The sequence below is a fragment of the Phyllostomus hastatus genome, unplaced genomic scaffold, assembly GCF_019186645.2.
Source record: "Phyllostomus hastatus isolate PE091 unplaced genomic scaffold, TTU_PhHast_1.1 phas_scaffold_21, whole genome shotgun sequence".
NCBI lineage: Eukaryota > Metazoa > Chordata > Mammalia > Chiroptera > Phyllostomidae > Phyllostomus > Phyllostomus hastatus.
The window spans coordinates 39773935-39796408 of NW_025334017.1; the positions used below are offsets into that span (position 1 = coordinate 39773935).

Here is a 22474-nt window from a genome sequence, read left to right on the forward strand (position 1 = left end):
TAAATTCAGAGACTCTGGTCGTCCAGCCCAGAGGAGCTCAGAGACATCCATTCTGCATCCCTGGGCCAGGAGGAGTGAAGGGCCTTAGTCCAGCCAGAACCCTCCCCCACCTCCCCATGCCTGAGCAGAATCGTTTTCCTCAAGGGTCCGAGTGGGACCGTGTCCATTCCGTGTGATCAGAAGGGGCTTTAGCTGGGGGCTGGCGTTGCTGGGACATCTCGGGGTGAGGCCTGCGGAGCTCGGGATGCCACACAGAGATGCTGGGCACAGTGTGTTGGAGAAGGATTTTGATCTTTTTCAAAAAAGATTCCAAAATATCTTAAAGCAGCCTAGAAAGAAGTCCCGAAGCAGGGAATGAGGTCCTTGGGGATGACTTGTCCCGCAGAGGGAAGTCTAGGTAGGACCCTGAGTTTTGAGCCAAACCCTCAGCATCGTTGCCGGTGGAAGGGGGGTGTGGGACAGGTGGCTGGGCAGTGGGAAGCCGCTCTGGACGGCCGAGAGACGTCCTTCTCCCCGTTTCCTAGCAGCTGCCGTGTGCGAAGCCCAGAGCTCAGCATCTTGCCCCCCGTGGCTTCATGCTCAGAGCAGTCCTGCCGCAGGTGTGACTCCGTTGACACACGAGAAGCCGGAGGGGTGGGGTGGCTTGCTCGGGGGTTCTGGGTGAGGCCGGGTTTAAGCCCGTGCTGTCTCCTTTCCTGAGGCCTCTCTGAGCACGTCGGGAGGGAACGTGGAGATAGCAGGAGGTAACTAAAACATTCCATTTTTGTCCATAAACAAAGAAGGGAGCAAAATGGGGGCTGTTTCAGAGGATGGGAGGTGGGGGAACAATATAAGCTCTTGCCGTGTTCTGAATTATGCTCAAGGTCAAGTGGAAAATGACTAGCAGCCGCTTACTTGGCAAATCATTGACATGGTGACGTGACCCATTGGGTGAAGAGAAAGGATCACATCAGAAAGATAAGCAGATGTCATATATGATAGAGTCGCCGATGAGTGAGGATGTTTAACATTGAGAACTAGGCATTGCTCAACCAGAGGGGAAAGTTCAGAGTGGATAGGTAGTTGGATATGCCATCTGAACAGGTGATATAGTGGTTCTGATTGAGATAAGAGCCCCAGAAAACGACCTGAATGGCCCTGTGTGCATATGGCGTTAGCTTAGGCACTGTGGCAAGGAAGGGAATAGACAAGACTAGGAAAGAGACAGACTGGGAGGGGCCATCTGTTGTCACAGCGCACCTGGTGATGGGGAGAGGGGCGGGAGAGTGGAGCCTGACGGGACCCACTGCCAGTGGGCGCGGGTGTGGAGACAGTTTTGAAGGAGATGTGAAGGGCAGAGTGGAAGCAGGAGGCACAAGCAAGCACGTGCGGTATCCCGGAGCCCAAGGGGAAAGGAAAGAGAGAGGCCTGCGTCGCACTTTGTTGTGTGCTGAGTACTTTAAATAATCAATCACCCAAGTTAAAGGAGGTACTCAGAGAAATGCTCAGTCCTCACAGCAGTCCTGCAGTTAAGTGCTGCCCACTTCATGGATGGGGAAACCGAGGCTGTGACAGGTGGTGACTTGCCTGAGGTCAGACAGCAAGGGGGAGGTGGGACACCCCTAGATCCGACTCGGAGCCCCCTGCCCCTCCCTCACTGGCTCGCTGTCTCCCTGCCTCCGCCAGAAGTCGGGCAGGGGCAGGGGGGAGGCTGGTCCTGTTTAGAGCGGGGAGCTTTGGAAGGACGATGAGAACCAGGCGTGTGGGAGAGCTGCGGAGGATCCGGGGGTCTTGCCGCGTGACGCCGATGCAGAGTGGAGGTGGGGGACGCTGACCACAGGGAGAGGGAGTCCCACGGCCGGGCTCGCAGGTGTGTTGTCCCTGTGTGACATTTGCTGTCTGGAGCACGGACGGCGGAAGGTGAGCGGCAGCCGGCTCACTCGCTTTGGGAGAGCGTGAGTTCCTTGTCTGAAACCTCTCTGCGAGCCACATTGGAGTCTGCTCAGGAATGGGTTGGGCCTCCAGTTGGTGCGTCTTCGGATAAAGAGCTCTAAGAAATCTGCGGACCCCAGCGTGTGCTTTTCCGTATTTTTAAGTGGATGGTCTTACTGGCAACATAGACCTTCGCCCCAGCAAGGCCCCTGGAGGCTGCGGGGATCCCTTCCCCCAGCCGACACCGCGACTCGTCCGTCTCTGTCCACGTGTCTCCGGGTCTGATCTCCTCGCCCTTCTCCGCGACCAGTGGGCCACTTGAAGCTGGTGAAAGTACGGGTTTGTGTGAACTACTTGGTAGAAGTCTTTGAAAAAAATAATTATAACTTGGAAAAATGGGATGTTTGAGATGTTTGTCTTCTTGAAGTCTGAAAAGAAGCACGGGCCGGGGTTTCGCTTTAAACGTAGGTTGGGTGTCCTCGCCACGGCAGGAGGTCTGCTGCTTCTGGGAACACGTATCGAGCGACTGGCCGAACCTCTGTTACTGCCGCTGCCTTGCAGCCTTACTCCCCTCCTGAGCATGCGGGGGGTCTCAGCATCCTGTTCTCTGGGGCCCACTGACTCCTGCAGAGCAACGCTGTGATTCTGGGCTTCCCGACACGGTTTCCAGAATGTGGGTAACAGCCACATTGCACCTACCTGTTCTCCTTGGGTAACCATCCCTGTTGCTCAATTTATACTCAATATTGGTCATAGCGAAACATGTTTTCATCACTTGAAACTCAAATTTTATTTGCTAAGTTACTAATGGCCATTTATTTCTGTAACATAAACTAGGATGTGATGCAAGTTTGGTTTGCAAATAGGTTGCCTCTTGAAGGCAACCGTTGGCGTTGAGATCAGTGTGAACCGTCACTCGAGTGGACTCCTTAAATAGTCATAAAAACCTCATTTGTTTGTGTTTAACGTGGGCTGGTTCCTCTGGGGGTACGATTTGGAAAGTGACTGGCAGGAGAGAGGATTTAAAACTGGAATGGGTTTCTGAGACTCTAGAATCTACTCCCTCCCTATCCTCATCCCTGTACTTGTCAAGGTGGAGAAAGAACAAGGTCAAGGACACTAGCAGCAGTGTGGCCTACATTGGTGACAGAGCTGGGAACTTTCAGTCACTCTGGTGCAGCCTCCACCCACACGCTATGTTCTTGTGATCGGCAAACGGTTGGCTTGAAGGCACTGTGTTTCGTGCCCTCCCTACTGGCTGGGAGAAACAATGCCTTTCGTATGAAAGCTCTTGAAACTGTTTTTCCTACCATCAGATCAACAGAACACACAAGTGTCTTGCAGCCAGATTTCCCCAAGTCCCCTTTGCTCGAATTTCCTTCTCACTGTTCCTTTGAAAAGCCACGTCCCCTCTGTACTTAGGACTAACCAATCTTACTTGTTCTGACAGCGCTGTGCAAACATCTATTGCATCGAAAGTCCCAAGCGGAGCTGAAAACCAATGGTCCTTCCCTGAATTTCATTAGCAGTGGCAGCAAGCATTTCATCAGAACCTCCCAGGCAATACAGAGAAGAAAAGAAAAAACCAAGTTAGCAATTATGCAGTTAATGCTGTACAAGATGAAAGCCTGCATTATAAAGTCCTGAGTGTTGTAAGCTCTGCCTTTGAATCTGCCTGCAGGCCGGCTGTCCTTTCAAAATGCACTGCCTGTCGTCTGCAGCAGGACTCTAAGTGAAACTTATTACCGGAGTAATAAATATAGCATGCATGATGAAATCGAGCGTTTATGGAAAAGGTTTTTTTGATAAGGACTGACTCAGGCCATAGCAGTGCTTAAGATATCTCAGCATCTGAAATCAGACCAAAGGTTTTTAAAGGATTCTCTGAGCATTTATTTATAGCTCTAGCCCTGGATTTGCCGTTGACGTGAAGGGCAAGGATGAGCAAACCAGCGGGGGAGAGCACAGAGCGCCCCTTCGCCAGGTAGGACTTACCCTGAGACACCTGGCCACTACGCTTGTAATTCGCATGTGGAATCCGTGTTTTAGAGTGCCCCGACACGACACGCTGTTGCTGTGAAAGGACCCCTGGTCAGCAGTATGTGGTGTCGTCCTGGTCTGCCTCGCGTCCCTTCCCCTCGCAGCTTCCTGTGTCCCGGGGTTCCTGCTGCAGACGCTTGAGCTCTCCAGATGCACCTGGACCCCTCTTGCCTGCCGGCCTAGCTGGAGCTCCCTGCTCCCCGGCCCTGAATGGCTCGCTCCTCTGGAGCCCACTGCTGGAGCCCATAGGACGAATCCCACTGTGTTTTAATGGCACCTCTGTCCCAGCACGAGACAGTGAGTCCCCCAGGACAGGGGCTTTGCCTCACCGATCCTGGTGTACACAGCGCCCCCTCCTCCGCCCGCTCCCCATGCATGGCAGGCCCTCTGTTAATGCTGCTGGCCGGGTGGGCTGAAGAGGAAGCAAGCAGACAAGCCCCTGTGTCGCTTGCATTGTAGGAGGCGTGTAAATAATAATAATACTGGGAAAAATAATCAGGTCACGTCAAAAAAAAAACCCTGACTTTAAAATGCTTGTATTAATGTATAGGGATAGACATCATACAGGCTGTTTGTGCGTGTTATTGGCGTGTCTGCCTTTAAACCCCTCTCCTGAGAAGGAAAGCGTGTCCAGCATGCTTCCTCCCACGTTTTCGCCTTTGCTCATCCTGCCTCCTTTTCCTTCAAGATCCCTCCCAGTGTGACCACCCCTCGGGCAGGCGGGAGGGTCAGAGGCCTCCCTGTGAGCTCCCAAGCTCACGGCTCTCGTGCTGCCCCGGCTCTGGTCTTGGGTGTACTTGTGTGTTTCCACCCCGGGGCTTCCCACCCTCTGCGCCTGGGGGACGGCGGTGCCCAGCAGCCATTTAGCAAATGAAGGTTGCGTGAACCACACCTTGGGTTCCTGAATGAGAAAGAAAATTTAAATTCCCTTTAAGTTTTCCTCCTGATCCTAGGAAGCCATTGGCCTCCAGCACGGCAGCCTTCCAACACGACGTGAAGTTCGACTGCATGTAGGCCGTGAGAGCGCTCCCCCCGCGCCGCCGTCACTGGGAAACTGGGTCAGCGTCGGAAAGCGGGTGCTCTGTGCCGTGTGCCGACGGTGGCTGACTCCGTTCCGTCGCCGTCTTCACACGAACTCTGAAAAATAATGGAACCGAGTTCTGAAAATAAGACACAGGCCCTATTTTTGTGTTCCTTTTCTGTCCGCTCTCGTCTCTAAAACCGTCGTAAATGGAGCATGCCTCTCTGTGCTCTATTTTTTTTTTTTTTTTTACTTGTCCTCACTCTGCCACTTGAGATCTCCTTAGATGTTGAACCGTATTTCTGGAATGGACCAGTTGGAGGTTGTTTTATCGTTAGCTGCTTTACAGTGTAATTTGGGATAGAGAGCAGAATGGTACCGCTGGCTGCACAAGGCCTCATCAGGTAACCTCATCCACGTTGGGTCACAAAGTAACATCCCCCTTAAATAGGCTCTAGCTCAGTGTGGATGTGTGGACCAGCTCCGTCAGGAGGAACGGCCTTCCGTCCGTGTCGGTGTGGGGAACAGAGAAACCCAGCGCTCCCCTCACGAGGGGCCCAGCCTTTCCCAACAATTAAGTTTTTCCTTTCCTTAATTTCATTCCACTGCTCCTCATTACGACCCCTGTAATTAGTGTGCTAATTACCTCCCCTGCATAATCGCCCTACCTCCTTGATGTTCACCCTTCATGTGTTTTTAACCCGCCTCCCCTGCGGGCTCCCGGGCAGGGCTCTCGGTGGAGGGGCTCAGAGCGAGAGACCCGCTGGCTGCCTCACCACACTGTCCTGTCTTCGTCTTCGGAGAGTGTTTAGCAGAGGACGAGGACCGGCGTCGGGAAACTGCAGAGCCGCACTAGAGCCTTGCCCTGCGGTGCTGGGGGTGCTGGGGTGTGTGCCGGTTATGTGGTGCCCTCTCGCCTGTGCCCCATCCAGTAGGGCGGGTCCGCACTGGAGACTGGAGACTGTGGCTCCCACCCAGCAGCACGGCCCCCACTCGGCTCAGAAAGGAGGTCGTCTGAGATCTGCTGCTTCTCCCAGGGAGTTTGTAAAGCAAGTTCCGAGGGCCCTTCATCTCTCCTCGTCTCCTTCCCTCCTCTGTTTTGTTCCTGCGGAATGGTCTGCTCCTTCACGTGCATTGCCACGGTCTCTGAGACTGTGCGTGTCTGTCAACTGCCCGCTGGGGCGCTGGGGCCTGGCCCCCCGCAGGCCGGGAGAGTGGAAACAGGATCAGCCAGTCTCCCGCTTGGCCCTCCCAGAAACTGTCCCCCACGTTCTCCTTGCCCCTGCTGTTTTGGTTACTGCCCTGGTGTGTTTACATTAGGTTTCTTCCTGTGAGGAGGACGAAACGTGGATCTCGTGGTCACAGAGTCCTGGTGAGCAGGCGGGAGCAAAGACTGGCGCCTGCAGGAAGGGCAGCGCCCTGGCTACGGGGGAGCCCGGGGCGCCTCCCGCGGTCCGTGCCCTACAGGCCACGCGCAGACCCCTTTCTCGCAGAAGAGCCGGGAGGGAACAGGGCGATTTCTTGAGTCACCAGGGACTGCTTCGGATTGGACCGTGTTCTGACTGAGCCTCTGGCATCAGCCTTGCCCTAGGGCGCAGGCGGCAGACACAAGGCCCTCGGGGCCGAATCCGGCCCTCCACCTTGCTTTATCCGCCCCGCACCTTGTTTCTACCCGGCGGCAGCGCTGAGCTCTCACTTAACTGTTAAGGAGGAGTTACATGTATGCAGTCCTGAAGTTACATGCCGCCCTTGGAAGGCAACCGCAAGGCTGTTGCGGCCCCCGGTGAAAATGAGTTCGACACCCCTGCCCTCGGGATACAGAGATGAGCAACAGTGGTCCAGGGCCTTCAGTTGGTCACAGATTAGCCAGGGGGACAGTGGCACAGACGGGCCAAACCTGGTGAGGTGTGGAGTGCCCCAGGCTGGCGGGGAGCCCGGAGTGGGCAGGCTCCCCAGAGGAGGGCCGCGGCCCTGGCACCCGGCTCCCTGGGCTGCCGCTCCTCCTGCGTGGTGGCCCACCCGAGGCGGGAGACGCCGCAGCCGGGCACTCCCCTGTCGCCTGCCCCGGCGTACATGACCCTCTGATGAGAACGCCGGCCTGCCCCTCCTGGCACCTTTGGGCGTGGATGCGGAAAAGAGTAAATGTTTCATGCTAAGCACATTGTCAGGTGCTGTAATGTCATGAAGGAGGAAGTTTTAAAAGTGCGATTTCTTCACGTTTACAAAACGAACAAGTGACTCAGATCCATTGTACACATTCACAAGAGCCGTGTCCTAAGCTGATCCCGATTGTGAAGTCATGTGTCTTCCTCTGCAGTGGGGAGGCCGGGAGGGTGGGAAGTGGAGGCGGAGGGGTGAGGGGAGGAAGGAGGGCTCAGAGGCCGGGGCTGGGTTCAAGGGCCTCCGGCGGCGGCCGCGGCGCCTCTCCTGTGGTGTGGAAGGGAGACTCCCCACATCCTCTGGCTCCTTCCTCCCTTTCTTCTTTCCCTCCTGCTCTTCCTCCCTCCGCCTCCATCCCTCTCCTCTCCCCCCCCCCCACTCTCTCTTCCTCTCTCATTTTACTTCTTCCATCCCATTGGCAGGAGGGGTTTGGGGTTATGTTTTCTGTTATGCGGACTTCAGACAAGACCCTGGAAAACTGAAAACAGATGTCAGGGCCGAGCGGAGGGCCCGGGGGCTGCTGACCGCGGCGGCCCTGCTGGCCGGCCGGGGCCCTGCGCGGGCTGGGGCGAGCACTGCGCCCTGGGTGGCTTTGCTGACACGGGTGCTGACAGGCTTGCTAAGCCTCACTACGTTGGGACCCTCAGGCTGTGACCTTCCTTAATTTCTTCCATATTGAAGGCACTTTGGGGGTGGTTCCCCTTTCTCTCTTTCTTTCTTTTTTTAACATGATGACATTGTGCCACCATAAAGAACAGCCTTTAAGTGTAAGACCAAAAATAAGTCTTGATCCTCTGTCACATGCTTGGAAAAATGAGCCCATTTAATGAATACCTATTGCAGAATCTGTGGTGTTTTGTAATTACCGTGCTGAGTAAATCCCGTGGAGTAACGTATCTGGTTAAACTCGGGGCCCCTGGGAGGGAATGTGTGCTGGTCATCACACAGTCTCGGGGCCGCAGGGGGAGCCGCCCCAGTGACCAGCTCTGCCCCCGCCCACCCGCCCTCACCTAACACAGAGACCTCCCCCTCTGCCGCACTTGATCCCAGCATGGATGTCTTCAGGCACTCCTGATCCTTGGACGAACGAACTTGATTGTTTTAGGGTTAAATATATCGTCTATTTTGAGAAGCTTTTACAAAACCAAGAATGATGTTAGGGCCAGCTTTATCCTGTTACTGAAGTCTCGCCTTCTCTACCAGAATTTCATCATGGCTCTGGATGGAGCTCAGAAGTCAGAGGAGATGGAAGAGACGATATTACATAAAATGGGATGTGTTTCCTTGTAGGGGCACAGGTACATCTGAAATATTTTCACTGTCATGAGGAATACACGGCCAGAAAATGTCAGGGATGGGCCTGGTGTCATAGCCCCTGCCTTCACCCAACTTTGAAACGTTTGCAGTTTTCAAGTTGAGCAATGATCATTTTTAAAGTTCCTTTTTTAATATAATAGTCTCTGGACCCGATTTCATAATTTGTTTCAGTTTGACACATTGGATAAACAAATCCTCCATCCTCAGCGCCGCCAGCCCGGCGTGCCTCACAAGTAGCCCTCGGTCTTGTGACGAGTGCCAGCTGGAAAGCAGGCCAGCGAAATCGTTATTTTTCCCAAAGCTCAGACATTTTCCCTGATGCCTCCACCACCGGTGTGCAGGCACGCTAGTGATGTCATCCAGACCCCATGGGCTGCAGTATTGCATCAGACTTCCTTTCACCCTTTTTTCTGTGTACCCTTTTTAAGATGAACTGATCCTGCCACGTATACAGTTTTAATTTTCATGTTTCACCCCAGGGGGTAACACCCGCATCTCCGGTGCTGCAGGCTATCTGCAACAACCGTGGGGCGTGGGGAGCCGCGCCGCCACGGCCCCCTGAAGTCCTCAGCCCGTCGGCTGCCCAGCTGTCCCGTGTTCCTCTGCTTTAAAAGCTGCTTTTCCTGAGTGTCGCTGCACCTACCTTCTGCCCTGCCTGGGTGCGCTCAGCAAACTCAAAATCATTTCCACGTGTTTGATGACGGATAACGTTTTTGATAACATACTGTACTTGCCTGGGAACACAGGTGGTTGGGGGCAAATAAACAGAATTAGGAATGATCCAAGGACAGGGTGAGGTACCGCTTGTTTCCCGGAGCACGGCCTCCGTCACCTCGCTCTCTGGTCGTTTGCTCTTGCACTGAAGCGGAACAGAGAACAGAGCGGAATGGCCTAGGCAGTGTCACGGGGCTTCCCTTCTAGAACATGAGTAAATAGATGGAGGACCAAGCCGTCTTATTCTAAAATACTCGCCTTCAAAACAGTCGTCTTCACTGTCTTCATCTCACCATCATGGTGCGTGTCCTTATAGCGACAGTCCCAGCATTCTCTTATTTCAGCAACCGTCCGCTCAGGGAACACTCACTAAGCTCCTGCATCTTTCCCGGCTTACTGAGAGGCGGGAGTTGAGTGAAACGGAGGTCCTTCCCTGGAGGAACTCACAGTCTGGAGGGGAAGCCAGAGAAGCAAACACTTGGTTGCAGCCCGTGCAGAAGAGACGCTGGAGGCAGGGAGGGCTCCCCTGTGCCTGGGGACGCCCTGCAGGGTGGTCAGAGACTGCCAGGGGCAGGGCCGGCGGAGGCACAGAGTGGCACGGCCAGTGCCCGGTGCGGGGAAGCTGATCGGCCGAGGGTGGAGATGGGAGACAGGATCGAGGTGAGTGGGAGACGCAGGTGCTCGGGGCCAGCTAGGGAACAGCCTTGCTGTTGCGCGTAGCAGGCCGTGGTTTGAGCAAGGTGACTAGTGGGAGTAGAAAGGGTAGACTGGGGGGAGACACTCGGGCAGAGGTGAATGAAGACCTTGGCAGTGTTCTAAACGGGAAATCCCAAGGCCTCGAGTTAGGACGGCAGCAGGGAGAAGGAAGAGGAGACAGTCGAGATTTCACATACTGTCTCAGCTCCCTGGATGGGTGGCGTTTACAACCCTCTGAGATAAAATCCTATGTCAACTCCAGTGGCATTTCTCACCTTCTGGTCTTTGCTCGCTTCGTGCTCTGCTTCGGATCTGAATAATGGTGAGTTGTAGACCTTCTCGGTGCTGGCCCGTTCGAGTTCTCCTCTTGCGTGTGTGCTTTTCTGGATCATTGCCCAGAACGGAGGAATAGAACGTGTGTGTTAGAGTTCCTGCTTTTGCTTGGTGACCTAGAGATGCTCATTGAACCTTCTCTTGTCAGAGGTATTCAATACATGTGCTGAGTTTGGGGATGTTTTCAGGATTTGCTGGCTTGAAATGAATATTGTATGACTATCAAAGACTCAGCAGGAGAATGCACTGGGCTTTGATTACCGCAAAGCCCTCATGTTTCGTGTATTGACAGCATTTAAACAAGCGGAAGCGAAGTGTCACATGATGGCAGCTGAGGACGGAGCCCGTTTCTAAAACAACAGCAGGCAGACTGATGAGTCCGTGACAGTGTGGAAGGGTGCATCTCATTACGAGTGTCAGCTCATTGGGAGGAAATATTTTGAAACTCTCCATCCAGTTTGCTCTCAGGATCTTGAGTGGAGTGTGTCGAAAGAGCCGTGGAAGTGAAAACGGGCAGGCATCGAAGACGCTCAACGCGCTGCGTCAGCTGAACGCGGCTGGGCTGATCAGGCCTCTCGCTGCTGCCCCGGGGCCGACTGTCTTGTCGTTTCTTTTTGGGTGGCTCCGTGTCATTTTTATGTAATCGAGCATACCTATTACGGGTATCCTCTGCACGCGAGGTCTACGGGTATGTATTCCGCCTAATAATGTCAATAATCGTGCCAATATGTATCCATTGCTTGCTATTTGTCAGGCACTACTCTAAGAACTTTTTGTACCTTAACACATTTAATCCTTTGACAACTCTGTGGAGTAGACACGATTAGTAGCTCCATTGCGCGGCCTCACATTAGCCAAGACAGAGAGAGTAAAGCGGAACTTGCCCGGGGGACCCACCTGCAAGAGTGAAGGAACCGGCGCTGCGGCCCAGGCAGGCTGCCCGTCTCCGGAGCCCACGGCGCAGGCGCCGTCCTCTGCCTGCCCTCTTATCCCACTGCCCGAGGAGCCCGGCTTACTCATCACTTTCCCCGCCGTCCACCCGGCCTCCTCGCCCCGCCCTTGGGGCTCCTCCGTGTTACTGCTGTACTTTGCACAGCACACACACCATCTCCCTCACCGAGCAGAACCTGAGTGTGTGAGTCTGAGCCCCCACCAGGCCCAGCCCAAGTCCTCTCCGTGCCCACGCCTGGCACGTGCGCAGTGATGAGCACAGAGCAGATGTTCGACGAAGACACCTTGAGTTCAATTGGCTTGACTTCAACCCACATGGTGCTTGTCCTCCAAGAGCTTTCCTGCTACCTGGAAGCGAAGCTCCATCTCCATGAAACCACTGAACGATGACAAAGTTAAAGCTGAGAGTACGGCACAGGCAGCAGGTATTGTGGGTTGTCAGACAAGGGAGGCTGGCTGCAGGGATTGACTGGGTGGGGCAGGGCTGGAATGGACTGAGCTGATTGGCTAGAGGTACCTTCTCCACGTACCCAGGATCTGAGGTGTGTGTAGATTGTAGCTAAGGGAAGGAGGAGGACCATGAATGAGAACGTTGGCCTCAGGGGGCTACGTCTGAAATGCCCACAGTGAAGGGGGCAGCAGGGTTGCGTCAGAAAAGGGAGGTGGCAAGGCAGGCCCTTCTGTCTGACGCGGGTCAGACACCAGCTCTCCGAGGAGGCCAGCCCTGCCCTTGTCTGGGAGCTTCTTTCCATAGTGTCTGAATATGCAAAGCCTTCACAGGGCTGCTTTGCATTTCGTGACTAAGCCAGGCAGACATTCAGGCCCGGAGGATTACAGCACTCCGTCCGCCCGCCCGCCACACGGGCTCTGGCAGCCGCCTGTCTGCCTCTCTCGTGTGACTGAGCTCCCCGGGGGCAAGGACTGCTTCCCACACCACCAGTCACAGTGCCTGGGGCACACAGTAGTGGTAAGAATGATGATAATGGCAGTAACAGTGCTTTAGGAATGTGACACTGATTCTAATAAAACGTGTATGATAAATAACATTTACTGGATCCTCGTCTCCTAGCCATTGTTCTGGTTGAATTGTTTTAATGCAGTCCATGTTTGTTGACCATCTTCGTTGAAAATCGATGTCTCGAATTTTGCCGGCCTGTGAAGGCCGTATCACCCAGGAAAGAAGGCCCTATCTGGGCACGATCTGCATCTTAATTCTGCAAAAGCCATTCACACACAGCGGTCTTAGGTGCCCGGGAGCATTGCAAAGTAGGGCGCGGTTCCCTCGATGGCAATTTGGCACAGCCACACAGCCAGCATTCAGGATAGGCCCCCCATCCCAGGAAGAAACTGTGATGCAAAGCCGGACACCCAGCAGTACTGTAGAGTGACCTCAGCCACACACACAGACACACACACACACTGCTCTGAAATCTTTTCCCACTGAGAGTCTGCGATGTGTCCGAGTTGACAGGTGGGACCACTCTGAACCCTCGCTGCGGGTTCCTGGGGGGGAGGAGGAACAAGGGAGGAGTCGGCCCAAACACTACGCAGACACTGTAACTACAGAGTTTCAGACTTGGAATCCGTGTTCGTCTGCATGTCAGGGAGGCCCCCAAACCGTCCGGGCACAGCCCAGCCTCTTCAGATGAGCTATCTTAGAATCCCGCAGGCAAAATAACCTGGATGGCTCAGTAAGCATCTCAGGCAAGCAGCACGTACTTGTAAAGGGTTTTCTTTATATGCCAGTAACTCACGAGAGAAAGGTGCTTTTAGAGAACTGTCCAGGCTTAATTGAAAAAGCACATGGCAGTCAGCTTGTGTCCCCAGCCAGCCTGAAACGGCCTAGCTGGTGGCCAAGTTTGGGAGCCTGAAGACAGACAAATGACTAATCCCAGAGCTGTGTGTGGCCGCGACCAAATGTGTTTTCTGACCACAAGACCATGTCTAGAGTCTCCTTTGTAATTACCACACGGCCTACTGTAATTGTAAAACTTATATTTACTTCCTGCCTTTGACATGTGATTCAGGGCCCAAGGCTGCACCCCAAGCTAGAGTGAGGTCCTCTGTTGTTTGCCTGAAACCTGTGAAGTCGTTGTGTGTGAGTTTGTGTCGCCACCTCTGCCAAACATGCCCAGTGTATCCTTATGAAAAATATGCCCACTCCTGCCTCGTTGGATAAAGCCCTTTACTGAATCAGAGGTTTGCTGAGTACCTGTCACTGTATGCCAAGGACACTTTGGACTCTAAGAAACTTCAGTGAACCAGACAACACAGACCCCAGAAGAGAGCAAGGGAGAGGGGGTGGGGGGAGGGGAGGAGACAGACAAGAAAATGCCCCCATGCTCGGGTGAGTGCTGTGCAGGGCGGCACAACGGAGTAATGTGACAGAGAGTGCCTAGGGGTCTGCTTTAGCTTGGGGCTTCCGAGAAGGCCCCTCCAAAGAGATGACATTTAAACTGACATTTTAAAATGACAAAGAGTAGGACACACAAAGATCAGGAGGAAGAGCATTCCAGACAGGTTAGTGTAAAGGCCCACATTCAGGACAGAGCTTGGTGTGCTCCGGAAGCATGAAAGTGCCGTGCAGTGCGTGGGGAGGGGGAGGCAGGCTGGTCAGAGGGGCAACCCCCGGGCAGGCCCCTGGGACAGTGGGAGGCCGGCTGGGCGTGGTCTGGGCTGGAGGCCATGGTCCTCGCTCGGACTGGGATGGGGTGGCATCGAGACGAGGGTCTAGACTTAGATTAGGGACCGTAGCTGAGAACCAGTCCCCGGGACTGGCCAGTGGTTGGGATGAGAGGAACGAAGGAAGAGGAATAACCAGGATGATTCCAAAGGATGGGGCCTGAGCAATGAGCAGGCAGCTGAGGGGAGAAGGACTGAGGCCAAGCTGCCGAGCTCCGCATCAGCGGTCATAACGGACTAACCGCGAACCACGTCCTGGAGTCCGGTGGATGCCCTCACTGCCCACCCCACCCCCCCAGCTTTACGTCCCCGGGCGGGGGGGGGGGGAGTATTCGTAGACTTTGGGAACCCTTAACTGTTCCCTGAAGGCTCCTTCAAGCACTTCCCTGGTCTCCCCATCTTTTCAGTGTCCGTTTTATGACTTCACATAAACCCCATGTGAGGCACTAACACCCCCCGAGGGTCCTCTGTAATTCTAGTCTCTGGACGGGCCTCCCTCCTCCGCAGCTCTAGTCTCTGCTGGCAGCACTGCCCCCGGCCCACGCGAGCACGGGTGTGCGGGGCGGCTCCGCGGCCTGCCCAGCTGCCGGGAGCTCCCCGCGGCGTGGGCGTCTGACGGCGTGGCTCAGAAGTGTCTGTGGCCGGTGGCGTGAGCAGGGGTCTTGTTCTTCTCTTCGTGACCAGGAACATTTTGGGACCCCCTTAGTAACATGAAACTCATGCAGTGCAGTTATTTCTTTATTATAATACCGGTGTTATCTGCCATTGCCTTAAAAGTACTGTGGGGGCTTCCGTTTTCTTGTCTACACAATGGGAAACGCAGTGGGGTGGTTTTTTCGTGAGTGTTTTGTGAGGATGAAATGAAACGATGTAGATAATCAGCACAGTGGCTGCACTGCAGCGTTCAGTGAACCTGAGCTGTGATTATTAATAAAGTATAACTCGGGGCGGGGAGGAGCGGCTCTCGGAACCAGACACTGGCTGTAGCGTTCAGATGAGCGGGCCACGAGCACAGAGCCACGTGCATCGGTGGACTAAATCCCCTCGTGGTTCGATCTATTTTCCCCTCCAATTTCCTGTGGCCCGGCCCAGCAGACACTGGTCTTTGTCTTTCTTATCGGAAACTCAGCTCAATTCACCTAAGGGGTCTTTCTTGCCAGCTGGGACCTTGTAGAATCCCAGCCTTAGCGTCCCTTTCTACAAACGCAGCCTCGGGATGGGGAACTGTTCCGTCTCAGGAGAAGTTCAGCCACGGAGACTCTTTCTCCTTTTAGACCCCGGGTCCGTGGGCTCCTACTCGCTGCCGTGGGCATTCTCCCTCCGCCTTTCTTTCGCTGAACCCCGTCTCCTGAGATCGCCGGTGTTGACAGCCGCCCCCAGTGTGAGTTCCCCACTCCGCCTTCCCTTGTGGTTGGCGTGGCCCTTGCCTTGTGCTTTCTTGCTTCCTCTACCTTTTGTAATTTAAAAATAGAAAATTAAAAAAAATAATAAACCCACGCCTTTCACATTGGCTGAACTCTGTCGTTTGGCTGACAGATTTTCCGGCGAATTCCACGGTACAGCTCACACAGCCAGACGTCTGCCGCTGCAGAATCGGCCCTGTGAGCGGTGGGCGAAGGGACGCTGCTGTCCAGACTGCCCAAGCCCAGTCAGAGACGGGCGGCCGCAGCCCGTGGGAGGGGCCTGGGGAAGCCCGCCAGCGAGCGCCCTGCCGGCTCTGCTCCAGGCTCTCCCCCTGGCCGGTCCAGTTTTCCCGAGCCCTCGTGGGCAATCACGGGGTGGACAGGAGACTCTGAGGGGCCTGGACTCCCCCTGCGAAGACCAGAGGCAGGTCCCGGGAAGCACAAGGACCCTCCATCCACACTTCAGGGCCCCCGCCTCGCACCGTAACAGGCTTATTTACTAAACCGTGGCAGCCTCCATGTTCACTATACGTTTGTTGCTGCCAGAGTACTTCTAAAAATATTTTTACAGTTTTTCTTTGGAAATAGGTTGGCTGTAAGTAGCTGCTCTAACTTATAATTGACTTAATTTATCAGCAATTATCTTAGCACACTTGAGACTCACTACGTTAAAACCTAAGTCCAGCCTACGTGTTGTTTCCAGACGAAATACTTTTGATCACCAAATCAACAATCAACAAAGTTTTAACCTCTAACATTAGGTTTTGTTCGCCTTTAACACTCAGTAATTCAATTCTGTAGTTCTCCTCTTTGAAGCCAATACATGGTTTTCAAGACCTCAGGCATAGTGGAGTTGTTTTTAAATAACGTAGTAAATACATTTTTAAGAATTCCCCCGTCTTAATGTCTGCTCTGGAGATGTTGGTAGATAGAACCCACATTTTAAAAGTGCTTTGGGGTCCTCAGTGATGGCTAGAAGAACGAAAGGGTCCAAAGACCAAGAAGTTAGAGGATGCCAGCGCCGCCCCACCCAGTCGTTGGCGTTGACTGAGCAAGTTCCCTCCGGCCTGGAGCTGTGCAGAGCTCTAGAACAGGACCTCGCTAGCCCAAGGCCCTCCAGCTGGAGGCGAAAGGGACAGGCAGGTCCCCCAGACACCACAGCCACGCTCTTGGTCACCGGACGGCCCTACTCACAGCGTAACTCTCCGTGACTCTGAAAGGGCGATTCTACCGCTCGCTGGGAGTCTCGGAGTCCGCACCCACGGCGGGCAGCATCCTCCCTGCCCTGCAGCACCCTCCCTGTTCTTTCTGGAGCAGGAGGGTGGATGCGCAGCCAGGTGCCCAGCCCAGGGGCTGACACCAGCGCACTCAGCAGCTGTCAACCTCCTCCCTTCTGTTCCTCCCAGACCCCGTCGTATGAGTCCAAGGAGGCTCAGCCACTTCTTTCTTCCCCCCCAGATGGTCTGCAGGCAGAACGAGAGGCCGAGGGCACAGAAGGAGTGGATGAGGACATGATCGTGACCCAGAGTCAGACCAACTTCATCTGCCCCATTACGCAGGTACCGTTCCCTCCTTCCTCCCCTGGAGACAAAGCGCATCACTTTGGGGGGGTCCTATGTGCCTTCTGACCAGATTCCTCTGCCACAGTTCAGGAGGGAGGAGAGGGCTGTGAGAGGAGGGTCGAAGAGTCTCCACACGGGAGGTCCTTGGGCTGGAAAGAGTTTTTAGTCAACCCCGCCCCGTAGGCATGAAGTCCTGGCCCACAGGCCAAGTGGCATTGCTGCCACGGGCCTCCCTGCTGTTTCTTGGGTGGTCACCTGTGCTAATCATTTAGAGCCACAACACTGGGAGCTAAAAGATACAGAGCTTTGGGGCTAGCACCCAGTAATGGGTGACTTAAGTTTCTGGAAGTGGACCCTTAGCATCACTAAAAGACTGATGTCTCCTTAATTGCAGTTGGAAATGAAGAAGCCAGTGAAAAACAAAGTGTGTGGCCACATCTACGAAGAGGAGGCCATTGTTCGAATGATCGAGTCCAAGCACAGACGGAAGAAAAAGGCCTGGTGAGTGGGTCCAGGGAGGGGAACGGTGCGGGGGAGTCCTGGGAGTTGTGTCCGTGCTGGAAGGTGAGTGGGTGCAGGGAGGGGAACGGAGCCGTCCCGGTGCGGGGCTGTCCCAGGAGCTGTGTCCGTGCTGGAGGGTGAGTGGGTCCAGGGAGGGAACGGAGCCGTCCCCGTGCAGGCGGTCCCAGGAGCTGTGTCCGTGCTGGAGGGTGAGTGGGTCCAGGGAGGGAACGGAGCCATCCTGGTGTGGGGCGGTCTCAGGAGCTGTGTCCATGCTGGAGGGTGAGTGGGTCCAGGGAGGGGAATGGAGCCGTCCCCGTGCGGGGCGGTCCTGGGAGCTGTGTCCGTGCTGGAGGATCAGCTGCCTCGTGGTCTCCCCAGAAGCACACCCACCTCCCAAACAGTGCAGGCAGGGACGCTGGCTGTCCAGAAAAACAGTGCATGGGGAGAAAATGAGTGGTCTCCTCGGGAGAAGCTGAAGGAACTTGCACCACACCTTTTTAAAACAGGAGAAAAGGGAACGGCATTGCATTTTCATCATCGGATAACAGGGATTTTTATGAATTTGTGCTATAGCCTGAAAAAAATCCAAGAGCTGTGGTACTAAGAGAAAGACAGGAAATCTTTCATATCTTTAATTACTTCAATAACTTCCCCCAGAGATTTCAGTAAATTCATGGGTAATTGATCAACGGGAAATTATTATTATTTTTTAAAGTGGGAATGTTCGGAGAATCTTTAATACGGATATTTCTCCCCACCTCCTCGCCGCCCCTGACCACGGAGGACAGGGCTCTGCTCCCGAGCTAACACAGAACCCGGAGCTGGCCAGACCAACTGTTTTACGTACTGCTGTGCTCTTATCAGAGATTTGGAGTTATCGCAAGGAATGGAATTGCAGGTGTGACCGGTTCTCGGTGGACTTCTGATAACAGTCGCTTTGATGTGTGCTTTGCCGGTCCAGACCCAGAGCTGGAATTCCCCACCACTCCTCTTCTGGGTGTGGGCTTGCAGACGGGGTGTTGGAGGCCGCAGATACCCTGGCGGTCATTCCGTCAAGAAGTGTACCCGCTCCTTCTAGAAGAGCAGCCTGCTCACGGCAAAGTGGGGGAGCGCTGGAGGGCGCTTTGACCTGTCTTGAGTTTCCAGCCGACAGCTGAGATGCCCTAGTGAGTTTCCCATCTCACCCCATAAACATGATTTTCTTTGTTTCTGAGTTACTCCTCCTTTCTTTTCTGCTGACGTTTTTTCTGTTCATTCTCTGAAAAGCAAAATGTTCATTTTTTTTTTTCATGCAATTGCTAGGAATAGGTATTTCCAGATAGTTCTCGTTCGCAGCTCCTGATCATTCAAGCGTATGGTGTTCTCCTAGAATCAGCTTTGGCCAGGGCGGCTGCGGATACACAGCACCGACCTCACAGGACCCAGGACGGGCGGGGGTGGCTCCCTGAATCGGCTCCGCCTTTTAAACGGATCTTCCTGTTGTGTACTTTGACTTTCTAATGCCCTTGGCCCTTTTTGGTAGCACTTGAGTAACACTTGCCACTTAAGAAAAAAAATCGTTTTTCTCAAAGCTTGGGTGCAGATTCTGCCAGCTCTTCCAGTTCTCGTGGCTTAATAATAATAACCATGAAGTCCAAGTAGAGGAAGTCTGGGAGATTTATAAAGCAGGCAGTATTTTTCCTGGCCTTAAAAAATGAGAAGGATCTCAGGGAAGAGTAAATAAGAATCTTTCTGGTCATGAGGCTTGCCCCGCCCAGAGCCTGCCCAGCTGGGGGCAGTGGGGGCCGTTTCAGGCACTGTGTGTTGGAGGGACAGTGGGAGGAGGACGGGTGGTGACGACAGGAGAGTGGTGTGAAGGTTCGCCGCCGAGGGTGTTGAATGTCATGATTTTGCTGGTTTTCTCACCTGTACGTGGGTGCTGATGGTTGTGATTGCTGCATTGGCGTGTTTGAAATCTGAGTGAGATATATGTGAGGTGTGTACAGCAACCGGCACGTGGTGAGACTCCGTGCACGTGATCCCGTCACCACCATCGTCAACCGTCGTCGTCATCTCTGCAACCGCCACTGTATCCACAGGCACGAGAGAACAGTCCGAGGGGGAGCAAGGGGGCCCACCCGGAGTTCCGAAACTTCCTCCAGCGGCAGCTCAGGGGTGGGTCAGAACGGCGTGCGGGGGAGTGCCCACGGGGGCGCTTCCGTGGCAGATCAGGCCCTGAGCACTGGGAGCCCGGAGCGAGGCCGGGTCACGGGGACCGAGGCCGGGGTGAAATGGGAGCAGCGCGGAGGGGAAACGATCGGATCCGGTGGCTGAGCGCCGAAGGGAGGTGAGGGAGGGCACACAAACGGGCATCTGGAGGGGGTGGTGAGGGGGGCGCAGCTGCCATCAGACGGCGGAGAGGAACCGCGCGGCTCCTGCGGAGTGTGCTGTCCCCACAGTCCAGCCGTTTGGAGGTGTCCTGGAGGCGCGTCCATGTGGACTTTTGAGCTTGAGAGAGAGCTGTGAACTCTCGATGTTGATGGTGAGGCTGTTGGCACCACAGAGTCAAACGTGGTGGTGACTGCCCCCCACCCCCACCCCCAGAGCAGTCAGGACCTGGGCCTGGCTCTGCTCTGCTCATTGCTGCTTTCAGCACTTGACCCCGGGCCTGAGCTGGACCCCCCTCAGTGGAAGGGCAGTCAGGGGAGCAAGGCCCCAGCGAAGCTGTCTACGGCGTGGTCTGGAAAGAGAGGGGAGAGAGGAGGGCGGAGTGAAATGGGGGGGCGAGGGGGGCTGGACAGTGGTGGGGGATGGGAGGGGGCAGTTGGCAGCAAATGGGAATCCGGGGCCTCTTTGCAGCGTGCCTCAGAGGCTCCTGACGAAGCATGAGGGCATGTCATTTCCCATGATGCACATGCATGTGATGAGCAGGCCTTTTGTTTAAAAATGTCTGTCTGTGACACGTAGTTTGAGCAACCTCAGCTCTTCCTGCTGGATTGTTCTCGCTGTGTTCACTGGCCGGTGGTGCCGCGTCCATTGTGTCCCTGGGCACTGACCGGAGTCTGCTGACCGGAGTCTGCTGACCAGAGTCCGCTGCCCCTGCTCCGGTCTCTGGGAAGCCCTCCCCCACTGGTTCGAGTCAGGACAGAGTCGGTGAGACTTCAGCCCTAACTAAATGCTTTTTTTTTAAAAAAAGTGATTTCCTGAAATACCTCTCTTAATAATCAGGCTATTTACTATCTTACTAACAAAGCTGTCCTATGATGTCTACATTAATAAGACATTTCCAGGTTTCCACAGTCACATCTTTCATTTTCTGTTTGAGAACCCCCATCCGTGTGACGGAGTCACGCTCACGGCCTGCAGCGTGAGCGTGAACAGCAGAACTCCAGCACCGCACCTGTTGTGATTTAGCAACAAGTCGTCGAACCTCTCGGAGCCTCAGTTTCTCCATCTGTAGGGCGGAAATAACAACACGTCACAGACCTCGGGGTTCAGGAAGTGGTGGGGAGTTCTGGCCTAGCTCTGGACCCCCAAACGGCTCGGCCATGGAGTAGCAGAGCACTCAGGGGAAGGGGCGTCGGGGGCAGCGGAGCGCTAATCAAGCAGCCCCCTGGCTACGGAGGCCGGAGACCCGCAGTGTTGCTAGCGCCGACCCCACTACTTAGTGGCAGGCGCTGTTAGACTCAGAGGGTGTGCCAGTGGGTTCCAGTTACTCCCCGCATTTCGGCATGAAAGGAACCCATCCCACTCAGTGTTCCAGAAGGGTCTGTAGACCTTCTTTCTAGAACTTTCTGGGGCTGGATTGGACCTTGGGATCGTGGGTCCTTATAAGACTCACAGTCTTCTGCTTTGGGGCTGATGCTGAGGCCAAGGCTCCCCCCGGCCTTCCCGCCGAGACTCGGGCTCCCTTTGCTCAGCAGACACCCTCGTGCTTGCTGACTGCAGCGGCGGGGCGCTCCGCCCCGTCCGTGACCCGAGTTCAGGCCCTGGCCTCTCCCTCGAGGTCTGCAGGTCTGACTCCTGCACGGCAATGACGCAAGAGCTTGAGAGCTGAAGACTGGGCCTGGCCACGCCCGACCTGCTCACCAGGATGTCCTGGGGGTGGACGCGCTGTCGCTGTGTAGAGGCCGTTTCCCCGGAGGAGCGGTGCCCTGGTTCGGTGTCACCTCGTGAGGGCCTGGCCTCAGCCTCTGCGGCTGGAAAACCTGTGTTTGTTCACTGGAGATGGGGCGAGGGCCAGGGTTCTCCCCCAGCTGCCGCGCCCACTCCCCCCTCCTCCGGGGAGCCTTGAACTCCTGTTTGTGCTGCGGCTGGCTCTTCCCCACGAGCTTCTCGGGTGCCGAGCAGCCTCTAGAGCAGGAGTTGCTCGAGGTGGCCGTGAGTTCCTTGACCCTTGTCACGCGTCGTCCGTGATTTCTCGCGACACCCCCTGCTCTGCCTTCGTCCTCGTGGAAGAAGAAGCTGAGGCACCGGCATTGCCTGGAGGGGAGGCCCAGGTCTTCTTCACTCCTGACCCTGTGCCTGTGTCACCGGGCCGCCTGGCTCCTCGTGGGCAGGCTTTTGGCCGATGCCTCTGGCCCCAGAGGTTACCCCCTAAGCGAGCTAAGACCTCTGAGTTCGACACGGCTCGCCCCGGACCCTGTCCCTCCCCAGTGAGCATGCCCGCCCGCTCTGAAGCTGAGCGGTGCGGTTCGTCCCACCAGACCTTCTCAGAATGCTCTCATCTACCAGCTAAAGCCCCTGATGTCATCAGGAAGTGCTCCCCACTTCCCTGTCCGCCGCTTATTCACCGTCTGCCCGCCTGCCTGCCTGCCTGCCGGTGGCGGGGCCTTTGCCCTGCGGCGGGGGAGAGGGCAGGGCCGGGCCAGCACTCGGCGTGGGAGTCCAGGGGGCTGGAGAACGTCCAGTGACGTCCGTCCCAGCCACCTACTTCACGTCCCGGAGGTTGAGATGATGAAAAAGGCCCTCTCCTGAGCCACAAAAGTGCCTGTGTCCTTTCCACGTTCGCTGCAGTTTCCTCTCGTTCTTAAAGAACCCGTCCACCTGGAGGCACGAGGCGTTTGGGGTGAGTGGAAGACATCTCCCAGGCACCTTCGGCCCTCAGCCCGGGTCTGTCCCGCCTCTCCGCGTCTCTGGGCCACACTGGAAGGAGAGGAGCTGTCTTGGGCCTCACGTTAAATACGCAACCACTAGTGAAA

The 22474-nt window shown here is 55.2% G+C and overlaps 1 protein-coding gene across 3 annotated transcripts in view; it reads left to right on the plus strand.

The window, feature by feature from the left end:
- The window catches only part of NSMCE2 (NSE2 (MMS21) homolog, SMC5-SMC6 complex SUMO ligase), a 202575-nt gene that overhangs the window by 177797 nt on the left and 2304 nt on the right, over positions 1 to 22474 (plus strand). For all 3 annotated transcript variants that reach the window (XM_045861062.1, XM_045861063.1, XM_045861064.1), the window contains 2 exons: positions 16687 to 16787; positions 17185 to 17291. In XM_045861062.1, the coding sequence (XP_045717018.1) occupies positions 16687 to 16787; positions 17185 to 17291 (208 nt within the window). The remainder of the gene's footprint in view (positions 1 to 16686; positions 16788 to 17184; positions 17292 to 22474) is intronic.